We start from the raw sequence: 15,046 nt of genomic DNA, 5'->3' as shown, positions 1-15,046 counted from the left end.
GTTCTTGTGTTCCTTAAACCCTGGCTTCTATTAGCCTAACCTTGCTGGCATAGGTGTGCCTGAACATATTTTGACCATGTACTTGCTATGTTTTCATTTATTTCAACATATATAATAAATATGTTTTTATTTGATATGTGTTGTTTCTTTAATTTTCCTTCCTTGTATCTTATTTTCTGGGGGGAAGGGGGATGCTGTAACTTATTCCTGCATTGAAATATTTGTCAAATTGTGAATTCTAAATGAATGCCTAGAAGGTTTTTAAAACTGTTATGAAGAGAACATTCTACATTTCCCCATCTCATCACATTTAAAGTGTTCAACACACTCTTCTGACTGACCATGACAGTTTGGGTAGAAGGAAAGGCAAACAGAATATGTAGTTTGTAAAAGAGAAAATATCCTGTGCAATTCTGAGATTCCTACACAGAATTCAATGCAGAGTGCTATATACAGCAATGTAAAAAGACCACAAGCAAATATCCACAATGACAGAGGAAACCAAACACATTAAAAAAGATTGACATTTTGTAGCACTGAGTTGGGGGTTTACCAAGTATCATTTAAGTTTATATAACTAATGAAAAAAGTGTGAAGTGATGTCCTTGTAATAGAAGAGACGCCAGCAACAAGGCATGAGCTCTCATTTAAATGATGAGTTCTAATTGATAAATGATTCGTTCTTCAGCTCATTTAACTGTACTTATTTTCTATGTTTGACACTTTACACACTTTCAAAATAACTGTTAATATTGAATACATAATGTCATAAAATACTTGACTTTTAAGCACAATTTATCTAAGAAGATGAAATTTATTTGTAATGGAAAATACAAATTAAAGATTCAGAATGTGTAATGATCATCATGAAAGTCTATGTAATTAAATTTTATTCATTTTTATTATTTCCAAGGAATTATAAATTATCAAGTTTCTAAATAACATAATTTATCAAATAAATAATTTGAATCCACTGCAGCTAGTCTTCCAGAGGTGATTTTTGGTTGATTTCTAAGCCATTAACTCCCAGTTAATATTGTAAAATTCTTATTCTAAGTAAAATACTATTTCTGGTTTTTCTTTCTACAAATATCTATTGTCTCTATCTGCCTTTTTGGTGTCAATTTTTTTAGGAAAGTACTGAATGTATTATTGCTCTCACAAGATGAAGTAAATTAAACAGTCAAGAGAAAAAATGGCTATGGTGAGTAGTCTTTGCATCTGTTTGTATTTTATATTCTACCCTTGCCTAGAGGTTTTACTCATATAAACAATTGCTTCAATAATTGTGTGTCTAAAGACATCTTGCTGCCAAGCTGTGCCTCTCTAGAGTTTTGAGTGACCTTTATAGAACGCATTGATTGCAAGAAGACTAATTTTAGAGGTGAGTGTAATACTTAAGTTCTTCCCTAATCACCATCTATGGAAAATATGATGGCTAGAACACACAATGAAGTTGGCCAATGATGTATTATCTCAGTCACTATAAAATAACAGAGTACAACAGTGGATAGAAGTCTAAGGAGAGTGAAAGAAGGGGAGGGTTAGCCTGTAAAACAGGAAGGGTGAGAGTATACATCACACATTGCATCACCAGATTTATTTGGTTGGTTGGTTGGTTTGGTTTTGGTTTTGAAAATGGCAGTCTAAATCAAATTCTTTTTGTGGTTTTGATAAACTGAAGGGATAGTACGAGTGGAGTCATGCGATTTTCAGAGTAAATGGCCTTTATTTAGAAAATCTCCATTAATTTTGTAATGTTATTAAATATTTCTACATTACAGCAAATATCATAATTCACTCAAAACTAGGACAGACATGCTTAAGAAGAACTTTAAACTCTATTAGATTTCAGATTACTGAAGCCAATTTACTCTCAATTATAGGTAAGTGGAGGAAGTTATGTAAGTCAAGAAAATTATTCTGTGTTTTAATAGGCAAGTGTTAGAGAACTTCTCTCATTATTCAAAGGACACAAATTGAAATCTCTTATGAAAAATATGTCAATATTCTTAACAAATTACCATTTTAAATCTCATTTTCTATGTTATTTTGTCATGTACATATAGGTACCTTAGTGTTTTAAAAATAGTATATTTCGTATTTATTTGCTTTAAAATTTTTCCATTAAATATACTTTTATCTACTATTTGATTTATTTTTATTTTTTATTATTTTCTTTTTTACATATATATTTATATTATTACATATATGTACAATAAACTACCTGTAGCAAGAAGAACCCCGAACAATGAAAAATTATATAAATGTTACATTCCTAGTGTTTTGGCTATTTGTGTTTGGCAACCTTGAAGAAAACATCTTGATTAAGATTTTAGTAATAAAATAGTGAAATTCTGCTTTTAAAGAAACTTAATTTATTAGGGAAATGGTTTAATATGTTAAAAACTAATTATTTAATAAGAGTCTACCTAAACACATGATCTCACTTTTAAACCAACAAAATAAGAATAAAGTGTGATGGAAAGAAAACTCTAAATTGCTCCAAATTCTTAAATTAGAAAGAGTGCAGTCCCGAAATATGGAGCTGAAGACATTGGAAAATTGGGAATGAGGAAGGAAAACCATAGCTTAAAGGTAATTCTTCAAGCAAGTGGTGAGACAAGATCCATTTTTACTCACTTAACCTGTCAACTTGCCAGAACTCTGTCATCAGCAATCTAGCTCCACTAGGAAGGCTGCTCACATCCCATTATCTCACTGTTTTTAGAGAAAGATTGTACAAAATGCCAATCAGAAAAAGTTAGAGAAAGAAAAAATATTCAACCAAGGAACAAGTGTACTGATACTGAAGGATTGCATAGTTAACAGAATTTTAATATGCAATTGCAATGTTTCTTAATAACATTAATTACACGCTTAGTAAGGCACCATTCTAACTCATTAATGCTTTCTTTTTGTTACATTTTATCTGCTACCAGCAGAATGGAAGATACGAGGTTGGCCTGTTACTATTAATATTGCTTGATTTTTTTAAATGGCACTATTTAAAGCTGCTTGCATAAACATTTCCAGGGAAGTATTACTTATGTACATATGCATATATGTATATCAAGTAAGTGTGCCAATTTATGTTATGCACCTAGGCATGCTAAGGGTTATACTATGCCTTAAGACAGAAGAAAGATGACCACAGTACTCTCTAGCAAAGCACTAATATTTTTATATAGCAGATGATGATATAATATCAAAAATAAATTTCAGAAATAATTATGGCAAAATGATTTTAAAATATATTAAGAAATATTTTGCTTAACTAAAAAAGTTTTAGTTATACATTTAATGAGTATAATTATACACCAATAACCTGAGTAATATGATATATTTAAATAAGTTATGGAGTAATTCAAATGCTACATAGAAGATTTACGTGTAATGCACATGTTCGAATTCTTAAAGTCAGTATATCCTGACAACACCATCTAAAATTTCCATACTTTCTAAAAAGAAACCTTTGATTTTCTTATAATATATGCTTCAGATGGTAATATGATTTATCCATCTTATAGTAGTTTGGAGATGAACATTTATATTCTTATGAAATATGATATAGTTCCTTACGTACAAAATCTAAACATATTGTTTCTGCTTTATTCATATGTGCATATACTACAGATTTGAGATTTTAAACTGTTTATATTTAATGTTCTATAAATGCTTATTCTTCTATTCCCTGATATTGCAGAGAAAAAAAAAAGAGAAGTTAATGATATGAGAATTCTACCAGAAACCCAAACCATAAATTTTTAAATATTCTGCTCACTAGCCAAGCGTGGAAGAGAATGAGCACCCATGTTGGATGCCTTTATATTTTACCTCTGCCCCTTTTCAAGTCTGGCTTTACAGAAATATCTTTCAGTATTGCAAAAAGCTATTTTTTTTTATTGTGTCCTGGAGTCAAGTGTGAGACCTAGCAAATAATTTTTGACTGTCACGAACAGTAATTAAAATTCAGAAGGCAGACTAGAACTTACTTAAAGAGTGAAGTCTACAATGATCGCCTGGATTTTAAGTGATCCATTCAACCTTCAATTCCTGGTGTTGTTTCTATGACTATGTTATGGTACACAATATGTTTCCTGAGCATGTTATTAAAGTTACTAATTAGTTTATTTTAAAAAGTTATATTAATTAGGTGAACTTAAATGATTATATAAGATTTCTAAAGAAGGGCACTGTTTCTAAAAAGGAACTGTTCTCAGGAGCTAAGTCAGAGAAATTAGATATAATATGCCTATGGTGATTTGAATAAGAATGGCTCCCCTAGAGTCACATGCATGAATGTTTGGTTCCCTGTTGGTGGAACTCTTGGTAAGTTTTAGGAGGAGTGTCTTTGTTGGAGGTATGCACTGGGAGTAGGCTTTGAAATTTCAAAAAGCCCACATCATTCCCGGACAGCTCTCCTGCCTAGTGCTTGTGGATCAAGATTTACACTCTCCCTACCATAACATCAGGTTATATACTGTAACCCTCAGAAACCATGAGCTTCGAATTAAACACATTCTTTCATAAGTCACGATGGTCACCATGTATTATTTCAGCTGTGACAAGGTCACTAATGCAAGACAGAAAGGATTTGAGGTCCAGCCACTAGAGTGTAGTGGGAAGGCTCCAAAATCTGTGATACTGGCCAACATCTGAGCCAATAAACACTTCATGAGTATATCTCCCAAAATTCTGAGGATAAACCCAGATAAGGGTGGAAGCAGGGTATCCTCCAGCCTTCAGTCATGTGTGCATTTGGCACTTGTATCTGCAAAACTTCCTCGTATCAAATGGATGCCATTTTTAGATCACTACATATTCGGCAATTGTTTGTGCATCAACACAAGAAAGCTCTCATATCTAAAGAGCATCTTGTATACAAAGAAGGGGATATGAAGACTTTCATGGGACATGTCCCTTGGGCTAGTGTCCACATATAAGTGAGTATATACCATGTGAGTCTTTCTGCTTCTGGGTGAACTAACTCATTATGATCACTTCTAGTTTAATCCATTTGTCCACAAATTTTGGGGACTCCTTGTTTTTAATAGCTGAGTAGTAAGTATTCCATAGTGTAAATGAACCTCGGTTTCTTTATCTACTCTTCTAATGAGGGACACTTAGGCTGACTTTCACATGAACTCTGATGCCCCATATTTGACCATGTCCCCTTGATGGGGAGGCCCGGTGGCACTCAGGGGAAGAATAGCAGGCTAACAAGAAGAGCCTTGATACTCTATGATCATATAAAGGGGTGGAGGTCCCACTCAGTCACTGTCATAGGGGAGGGTAATATGGTGAATGTGGGAGGGAGGGAGGAATGGGTGGATAGAAGGGATGGGATAACAATTGAGATGTAATATGAATGAATTAATGAATAAATAATTTTTAAAAACTAAAAAAAAAAAAGAAGGGGATATGAATGAAATGAAACAGGGGTCTCATATGGAAATGCACAAATTTTTCTAGTTCTGTTGTTTGTTAACAGGTATGCAGATACTAAGGAAAATTGCATGTTTTTTTTTATAGAATGTTAAGAAAACCTTCAAGTACAAACATGGAATGACCATGAGACAACATCCATTTTTTTTTCAGAACAAGTAAGTTCAATGCTTCTGAATTTAACTAAATAATTAAATAGTAAGAGATCAAAACAGGATTCAAGTTAATTAGATCATCATATTAACTAATTATCCATTTAATTAATGACAAAAGGAAGATAGTAATAAATGTGAAATAATGAACCCATATCCTCTAAAACTCATCCAAAGAAACAAAATGTTTTTAGAAATCTTCCAATTCTCTAAATGAGACTGTATACAGAACAATTCTCCATCAGAAGTTTCCCCTTCAAAATTATAAAAGAAAATAAAGTAAATGGGCCAAATGATACAAAAAATAGGTAACTGAAAAGTGAAGCTTAAAATGGAAATAAGGAAAATAGAAAAAAATAAAGAAGTAAAGCATACTTAAATAAGAAGAAATACTTCGTAATTGTAATTGAAAAAATTGAGTCTTTCAGTTGGCATTAAAACACAAATAAAATTGTGTTATATGTGGTAGTGCACCCCTTTAATCCCAGCACTTGGGAAGCAGAGGCAGGTAGATCACTGTGAGTTTGAGGCCAGACTGGTCTACAAAGTGAATCCAAGACAGCAAGTTGCACAGAGAAACACTGTCTCCAAAAACAAAAAACAAAAAAACAAAACAAAAAGAAGATTGATGTCTTTCATATTACTGCAGAGAAGTTGATAAATAGGATGAAGACATAGACAAGGCAACATAACTGATATGTTTGAGGAAATAAAATATTTTGCAGAAGAAAATATTCTTAAGAGAAAGTTAACAAACCATATTCTTTAGATTAAGGGATTTAATTGTATCTCAGACACATTAAACACCAGATGATCAACATTGAAGGCTAACACATCAAATTCATAGGAAGAAAGAATATCAACGATCTTACAGTAAAAGAAAATCTCAGTCAAGAGGGAATACCATTCTGGAAGTTTCATAATTCAGGGAAGTACCATTCAATTAAAAAAAAAAAAGAACTTCTTTCCCACATTCTGGGAATGGTGAAGAAGGTATTATATAAAACTTTTAAAAACAATTAGTTCTTGTACATACTGTGGATTATACATGCTAAAGTCAATGCAGTAATAGAAATAATACATGACTGCATTTTCTCTTAAAAATTAGCCTAGCTAAAGATATTACAAATGTTTCAACATGATGAAAATACTATTAAAATATATAAGATATACCAATATTTTTATGGAGTCAATAAATATGAAAAACTGAAAAAGTATTCTTCAGTAATGATTAATTGAAACTTTACAAAAACCAGCTTTTTAGACCTACATACAGAAAACATAGCACTTGCAAGTAGGAAATGACCACCCTCATCTGAGTAATGGCTCTTCCATGGGAGAGAGAAGTCTGTAAATCAAAACTCAAGTCTCCTGGCAAAACACACCCAAGACAGTTTTAGAAGATATTGCAAGATGAAGGGGAAGAACTATGAGCTTTCTAACTTTAAAAGTAACTGAAATAGTTAAAATATTAACTTACGTGTAAATACTAAAGTTCAACCTTGATTGGAATGCAAAGGGGTCGGAAATATTTGACATTGTATTCTCTAAGTCATGTGTGAGTTATGGTTCTCTCTCAATAACCTTTATTTCTTGTTTTTTTTTATTGAATTATTTGCAGAGTAAAATTATTTAGGTCTTAGGTAATTAAATTCTACTCCAACATATAAAGAGAATTAGCTAATGTGTGGATAAAGCTATGTCCCTAAAGATTTATTTAAAATACTTTTCTTTCTTTCTTTAGAAAGTGATAACTTACAGACATGAATGTTTTACGTGCATGTATGATAGTTCTTTGGGTGTGTACAGTGCCCATGGATGCCAGAAATGAATGTGGAGTCTCCGTAAATTGGAGTTACAGTTGGTTGTGAGTGCCATGTGGGTGCCTCATGGATCAGCAAGTTCTACAAACCACTGAGTGAGACATTTCTCTAGCACTGACTCTTTAAAAATAAATCACTTAATATGGTTTTTGGAACTGTGTATCATTCTCCAGTACTTATAAATACTTGATTGGCACACTCTCTCCAAATGTAATGAACATTTGTGTGTGTGTGTGTGTGTGTGTGTGTGTGTGTGTGTGTATGACTAAGTTAGTAAGCGTTTAGAAATGTCTATGAAGTTATATATGGCATTTGCTGCTGTTCATGGTTTCCAGAAGTTTCACATGATCTGCTCAGCTTTTCCTCTCTACAGCTGAAGCAATCAGCAGCTAGCATATGGTACATAACACACAAAACGGAAGAGAGCTCAGCTTCGCAGGCAAGGCAGCTGGTGAATTTGACAGTTCTTTTCCAAATTGCTCATCATGTTTTGAATTACTGCTAGGAAAAAAAAATGTGTTGCCCATCTCCAAAATAGATGTTCACTTATATTTTTATGCAGAAGAAACACTTCCAATAAGAAGATAAACCAGATGGTTACAGGAAAGGAGGTGGGTTCCCTAACGAGACCATTTTACTATTGTCAGGTCTCTTGTCAGATGTTTCCAAATAAACAAATAAATACTTCACTATTCCTAGCTAGCTTTTGCCCTCAGTAGCTTTCCCCCCACCCCCATATCTTATGAACCTTTACTTTTGAACAGTGTCAAAAGTAAAGCAGGCAGGCTTTGATATCTATCTATCTATATGTATCTATCTATAGAAACTTTGAAGTTTCCAATAACTCTTAATTTGGCTTCTACACAGAACACACAGTGAAGAAGCTTCTTCTGGAATAACAAAGTGATTGTTTCCAAAGCTTTAAATGCTTCAAAGTCTGAATTTGATTTATACTTTTTCTTTTTAAATCCTTTAATAGGTAGTAACCAGGAACATTTCTCTAGACTATGTGTTTGTTTGAAAATATTCTCCCAGAGTAGCAAAAACAATACTATACAATAAAAGATCCACTGGAGGAATCTCCATACCTGATCTCAAGCTGTACTATAGAGCAACAGTAATTAAAACAGCATGGTACTGGCACAGCAATAGGCTAGTGGATCAATGGAATCAAACTGAAGACCCAGAGATGAATCCACACACATTTGGTCACTTGATTTTTGACAAAGAAGCCAAATCCATTCAATGGAAAAACGACAGCATCTTCAACAAATGGTGCTGGTCTAACTGGATGTCTACATGTAGAAAAATGCAATTAGACCCATATTTGTCACCATGCACAAAACTCAAGTCCAAGTGGATTAAAGACCTCAACCTAAAACCAGAAACATTAACACAGTTAGAGGAATAAGTGGGGAAGAGTCCGGAACACATAGGCACAGGAGACAACTTCCTGAACAGAACACCAACAGCCCAGGCCTTAACGTCAACAATTAATAAATGGGACCTCATGAGGCTGAGAAGCTTCTGTAAGGCAGGTGACACTGTCAAGAGAACAAAGCGACAGCCTACAGACTGGGAAAAGATCTTCACCAACCCTTCATCTGACAAAGGTCTAATATCCAAAATATATAAAGAACTCAAGAAATTAAACACCACCAAACCAAATAACCCAATAGAGAAATGGGGCTCAGAACTAAACAGAGAATTCTCAACAGAGTAATATCAAATGGCAGAGAAACACTTAAAGAAATGCTCGACCACCTTAGTCATCAGAGAAATGCAAACCAAAACGGCACAGAGATTCCATCTTACACCAATCAGAATGGCTAAGATCAATAACTCAACTGACACCACATGCTGGCGAGGATGTGGAGAGAGAGGAACACTCCTTCATTGCTGGTGGGAATGCAAACTAGTACAACCACTTTGGAAATCTATCTGGCACTTTCTCAGAAAACTGGGAATAGGGCTTCCTCAAGACCCAGCTATTCCACTCCTTGGAATATACCCAGAAGATGCACTACCACACAACAGGGACATATGCGCAACCATGTTCGTAGCTGCCTTATTCATAATAGCCAGAACATGGAAACAGCCTAAGTGTCCCTCAGTAGAAGAATGGATAAAGAAACTGTGGTATATTTACAGTATGGAATACTACTCAGCTATTAAAAACAAGGAATTCCCGAAATTTGTGGGCAAATGGATTGAACTAAAAATTATCATAATGAGTGAGTTCACCCAGAAGCAAAAAGAGTTAAATGGTATATACTCACTTATATCGAGACACTAGTCCAAGGGGTACGTCCCCATGAAAAACTTTACCTTCTAGGAAAGTGGGTCAGAGGGGAGGACATCCTATTGAGACTTTAGGTGTGAGAAGCCTGGGAGAATGAGGAAATAGAAGGATCCAGAGGGTCCTGGAAAACTACAGGCAGGTCTGGGCCCTGGGGTTCTCCTCAAACTATGGCACCAGCCAAGGAAAATATAGGCAGTAAACTTCGAACCCCTACCCAGTCTAGCCGATGGACAAGACATTCTCCACTATTAAGTGGAGAAGGAGATCTAACTTTCATACAAACTATGGTGCCCCATATTGGACCATGTCCCTTGGATGGGGAGGCCTGGTGGCACTCAGAGGAAGGATAATAGGTCACCAAGAAGAGACTCGATACCCTAGGAGTATATACAGGGGGAGGAGATCCCCCTCAGTCACAGACATAGGGGAAGGGAGTAGAGGGGGAAGAGGGAGGGAGGGAGGAATGGGAGGATACAAGGGATGGGCTAACAATTTAGATGTAATATGAATAAATTAATAAAAATTTAAAAAAAGAAAATATTCTCCCTTACTTGCATTAGAATTAGAAAGTAATTTTCTCTTCTCTGTATGATGTTTTAAAATACTCTTTCTGCTATCTCTAATATCCTCAGAGTTGGAAAAATTTATGTTTGATTCTACTAACATTTGAATAATAATCAGTTTTCAATGATATATTTAATTCATTATATCCATTGATGTGTACCGTCTAGTCTTATTATCAAAGTGTCGATGTCTATATTTAATGTATTGAAAGCCATTCTAAGAGCTAATACAGGTTCACAGCAGTCTAATCTCTTCATTGTCAGCCTTTTCTTTACTAATCTAGTGAAAATGTATCTAACTTTCAATTCGCTAAGTTCACAGCAGTTGTCACATGTGAAGCATAGCTCTTCATACTTCTGAGCACTGTCATAAGTCATTCAAGACAGATTTATGAAATGACAGACTTTCTAAGATAAAGTATAATGTGTCAAAAAGCTATTCTTTATTTCCAATCCAATGGGAATTTAAGAAATTGTTTCAAACAAGGATAAATTTGGAAATAACTTTTGAAACTCACTGCCGGTGACAGCGACATCTCAGAACATGGAGCACTCCATCTTGTTTTCAATGCTTTTCTCTTTGTTTAAAAGTTGGAAAAGTATTAGAGGCTATTAACATTGTCATGTATTCTGAGAACTTGTTAAGTAAGTTAAGAGATCATAATGTGGCAGCATTTATTTCTAGGTACCAAATTCTGTAAGTTGAATCTGTTTATTTTTCTGTTCATTTGAAAACTGCTTGTTCCTCTGAGTGCTACCGGGTCTCCCCATCCAGGGGACGTGGTCAAATATGAGGCACCAGAGTACATGTGAAAGTCACAGCCCATTCTCCACTCAACTGTAGAGAATGTCCTGTCCATTGGGCTAGATCTGGAGACCTGGTGGCACTCAGAGGAAGGATAGCAGGCTACCAAGAAGAGACTTGATACCCTATGAGCATATAAAGGGGGAAGAAGTCTCCCTCAGTCACAGTCATAGGGGAGGGGAGTAAGGGGAAAATGGGAGGGAGGGAGGAATGGGAGGATACAAGGGAGGGGATAACCATTGAGATGTAATAAGAAAAATTAATAAAAAATTTAAAAAAAAGAAAACTGCTTGTTACAATTACAATATTTGAAGGGTTTTTTTTCTATAATATTTTTCCATTGACAAGTACTCTCATCTATTTTAACTTTGACAATCAGAACTATAGATTTACTCTCTTAAAATACATTAAAATTTCTAAACTTGTGAAGTTACTACTGCCTAGTTATTAAGACTAAGAATGTTAGAATCGTGTCTTTCCAATTACTATGCTTTAGCTTTTATAATCTTTAATGGATATGCAATTTATGCATAAATATCTTAGTTATACATCTTATTATATAATAGATTTCAACAATGAATTTATTTTTTGATTCATACAAATCTCAGTCTACCTAGTTCAGAGAAATCTATTGAAACGGACACCTACCAGAGGGTTAGTTCTAGAATGGCCAGAAAAGACTATCAACTCTAAGACAGGAGTAAAGCAGAGTGTTCGATCTAGAATGATCAGCTAACAGACTATCATGTCTGAAATGGTGTTTGAGCCCAGCATAGTTCTAGAATGGCCAGATAAGAGATTATCAGCTCTAGAACGGTGTTCAAGCACAGCATCATTCTAAAATGGAGGGGTAATGTAGCACCAGTTGGAGAATGGACATAGTGTAGAACAGCAGCTCTTTTCTTTTTCAATGCCATCTTATTCTTCCTCATTCTGTTATTATTTTAAGCAGCCTCGACTGTAATCTAATTATCAATAAATGAATTGTGACATATACAAGAAATGAGAATTAAAAATTATAATATCACCATCCTCGATTTGCAGGCATTGATTCTGAAAACTATGATTGGTTAAGTTACTCTACTTCAAGAAAAAAAAATGCAATTTACAGTTAAAGTCCTTTTAAATCTTAAGTATATTTCAAAATGTTACTATGGCAAGCAATAACTGTCTCAGAAACTAGGCCCAGAAGTTAGACAATAGAGGTTTACAGAAACCTTGTATGTATGATCCATGTTAAGCTTAATTAATTCCTGCAGATAAGGCAGGATATTATCCTTGACTTACCAGATACCACAGAGTAAGACTTCTAAGATATGAATTAAAAAAGGGTTCTAGTAAAATGTATATGAAAATCAAACGTTCTGTTGACTCCATGTGCTTTTAACATAAAAACAAACTATATGATAAAAGTCTGCTAGTGTTTCAACCAAGGAGGGAAAAATGGTATGAGTTTGGGTCAATTCACATAAAATGTCAACCATGTCAGGTCACTATATTAAGAAGGTTTTGAAACTAGATGGACAATTTATAAAACCATGGAACCTGAGCATGTTATTAAAGTACTGCAGGGTACATATTTTTAAAGTCTTCAAACCATTCATTTATTCAGTCATTTATGCATCTATATATTCACCTCATAGAATTTCTTTTATTTACAAATATCCAGGGTAAGTTATTCTAAACTTTAAATGAGGTTATTAATTTAATGATTTTAAAATATTTCATCATTAAGACATTCACAAATAATTAGCACTTAAATTTCTGCAAGCACATGCTATTTATTTTGCAAAGCCAAAGCAATAATGAGGTATTAAGCCACAAACACTAATTTTTCATGCCAAAACCACAGACCTCCCCACTCTTTCACACACTAGCATTAAGAATCCATTTTACAATGATATGTAGCAAATTTCTATTAAATTTTGCTTATGTAGGAATGCAGATGAACAGCAATAGAGAGAAATATCCCTGAAAAAATGAGGAGTCTGATTGGCTTGAAATTAAGAAAGCGAATAAGCAAATAAACATTTCAATTTAATACATAGATTTCTCTCTTCAGTAATATCAAGCATAGCTTATTATTATTTTGTACATACAATAAAACGGTAGTGTTATGTCTTCCTCCTTGGGAAAAAAGAAGTTTTCAACATATTTCAATAAAATATGTTACTTTATCTGAAAACTGACAGCAACCTCATGTGCCAAGAAAGCAATTACAAAAGATGGTTTACTAGAGCAATTGAAAAGCCAGGAGCAACTATTGTAGCAGATAGTCCCTCAAGAAGCATTTTAACATGGGTGAATAAATACACTTAGTTCTGTCAAATGCTACTATGCACGATTTATGAAGCACTGTGCAAAGCCATGCCAAATGGAGAGAAAGGTGACTACTTACCAACAGGGCGAACTGTAGACATTACAATGGTGTGGTGAGAACATAAAAAAGAAATTAAAAAAAAAAGAAAAGAAAATTGTCAGAATGCATGATGTGTAATGTTACATTTAAGTATGGACAATAGAGTGAATTCTGTTCTCATAATTCAATTATGAACAGGGTGCCCAAGTCCAATAAAGCTGAAAGATGTAAACATAATTCAAAGAAAAAGGTTATTTTTTCAACCTCAGGACTAACTATGAGAACTTAAAGGGATCATCATTGCCTTCAGTTATGATTTCAGAGACTTCAAGTTAAGGAGCCAAATGCTACTCCAAAGTTAGGAACAGACTGAGAAAACTATTCAAGTCAATAAGAAGCAATCATAAATTCAGAAAAATAAGGTCTCACTGCCAGAATTAAATAGCAATTGGCTTTTAAGCATGGCTTGTCAGGACCATTCCAAGGATTATAGACAAGTTCTTCATACAAGTTTTTTTTTTGTCAGCAATAATTTAGGACCACTTTGCTTTCCATCCATGGATACCACATATATACACATATATGGATACCATATAATATATATTATAACAAAAATGTAACAAATAAGTCTACATGCCTGTGGAGTACATCTCCATAGCTCTCTAACCAATCCTGAACCTATTCTCTCTCCTGGGATAGGTGATGAACATGAGTGACATGTTGATTCTTTCTCTCACTGAGCATGTCTCCATACTTATGCTTCATAAAATACATCAGTTTTGTGTGTGTGTGTGTGTGTGTGTGTGTGTGTGTGTGTGTATTTGTGTGTGAAACCATAACTTTCAATTACAAAAACCCATAGTTAAAGGCTGAAATTTTAGAGATATGCATAATCTCTCTCTCTCTCTCTCTCTCTCTCTCTCTCTCTCTCTCTCTCTCTCTCTCTCTCTCTCACTCTCTCTCTCTCTCTCTCTCTCACACACACACACACACACAGTTTTTTTTTTGTTTTTGTTTTTGTTTTTTGAGACAGGATTTCTCTTGACTTCTTGGACTTGCTTCATACTCATAGAGATCCACCTGCCTCTGCCTTCTCTAGTGCTGGGATTCAGACATGTGTCACTCTTCCTGGCTGACATACATGATCTTAATATTTTCTTTAAAAATTAATTTCAAATCAGTATGGACAAACAACCATTTCATATAAAAACAATAAATAGGCATTAGAAAATATGTGGTCTCCTACCTAAAAGAATAAATATATTTAGAAGAGTTAACTATATAAAATTGTCAAGGCCTGTTTTCCATTTGTTTCTGGATTGTAGCTAGAACACTACATGTCAAATATGTGAACAAGGTGACAATGACAACTGCCCACATTAAGATATTCTTAAAATAGAACATATTCCTTCAATTTATATTAAAGCTGACTTTCTTCCTTTATCTCTCTTCTTCCTCTTTCTTTGTTTACTCTTTTTCTTTTCTATTTCTCACTTTAGTCACTCCTTAAGAAAACTCCAAAGAACAAAAAATAAAAACAGAACAACAAAGAAAAAAAACTGTCCAATTAAAAGGCAATTGTTTTGATCCATAG

The 15,046-nt window shown here is 34.1% G+C and overlaps 1 protein-coding gene across 20 annotated transcripts in view; it reads right to left on the bottom strand.

Annotated features, from left to right (window-relative positions):
* ROBO2 (roundabout guidance receptor 2) overlaps positions 1-15,046 on the bottom strand; it is a 1,536,637-nt gene that overhangs the window by 100,117 nt on the left and 1,421,474 nt on the right. For 16 of the 20 annotated variants that reach the window (XM_084801525.1, XM_084801512.1, XM_084801523.1 and 13 more), the window contains one exon: positions 13,492-13,503. The exons of the other annotated variants lie outside the window; for them this stretch is intronic. In XM_084801525.1, coding sequence (XP_084657651.1) covers positions 13,492-13,503 — 12 coding nt within the window. The remainder of the gene's footprint in view (positions 1-13,491; positions 13,504-15,046) is intronic. 20 annotated transcript variants of the gene reach the window in all.

Source organism: Acomys minous (genome assembly GCF_964271855.1).
Source record: "Acomys minous genome assembly, chromosome: 11".
In the NCBI taxonomy this organism is placed as follows: Eukaryota; Metazoa; Chordata; class Mammalia; order Rodentia; family Muridae; genus Acomys; species Acomys minous.
Note: the sequence above shows the minus strand (reverse complement) of the source record. Positions and strands in the feature narration are given on the sequence as shown.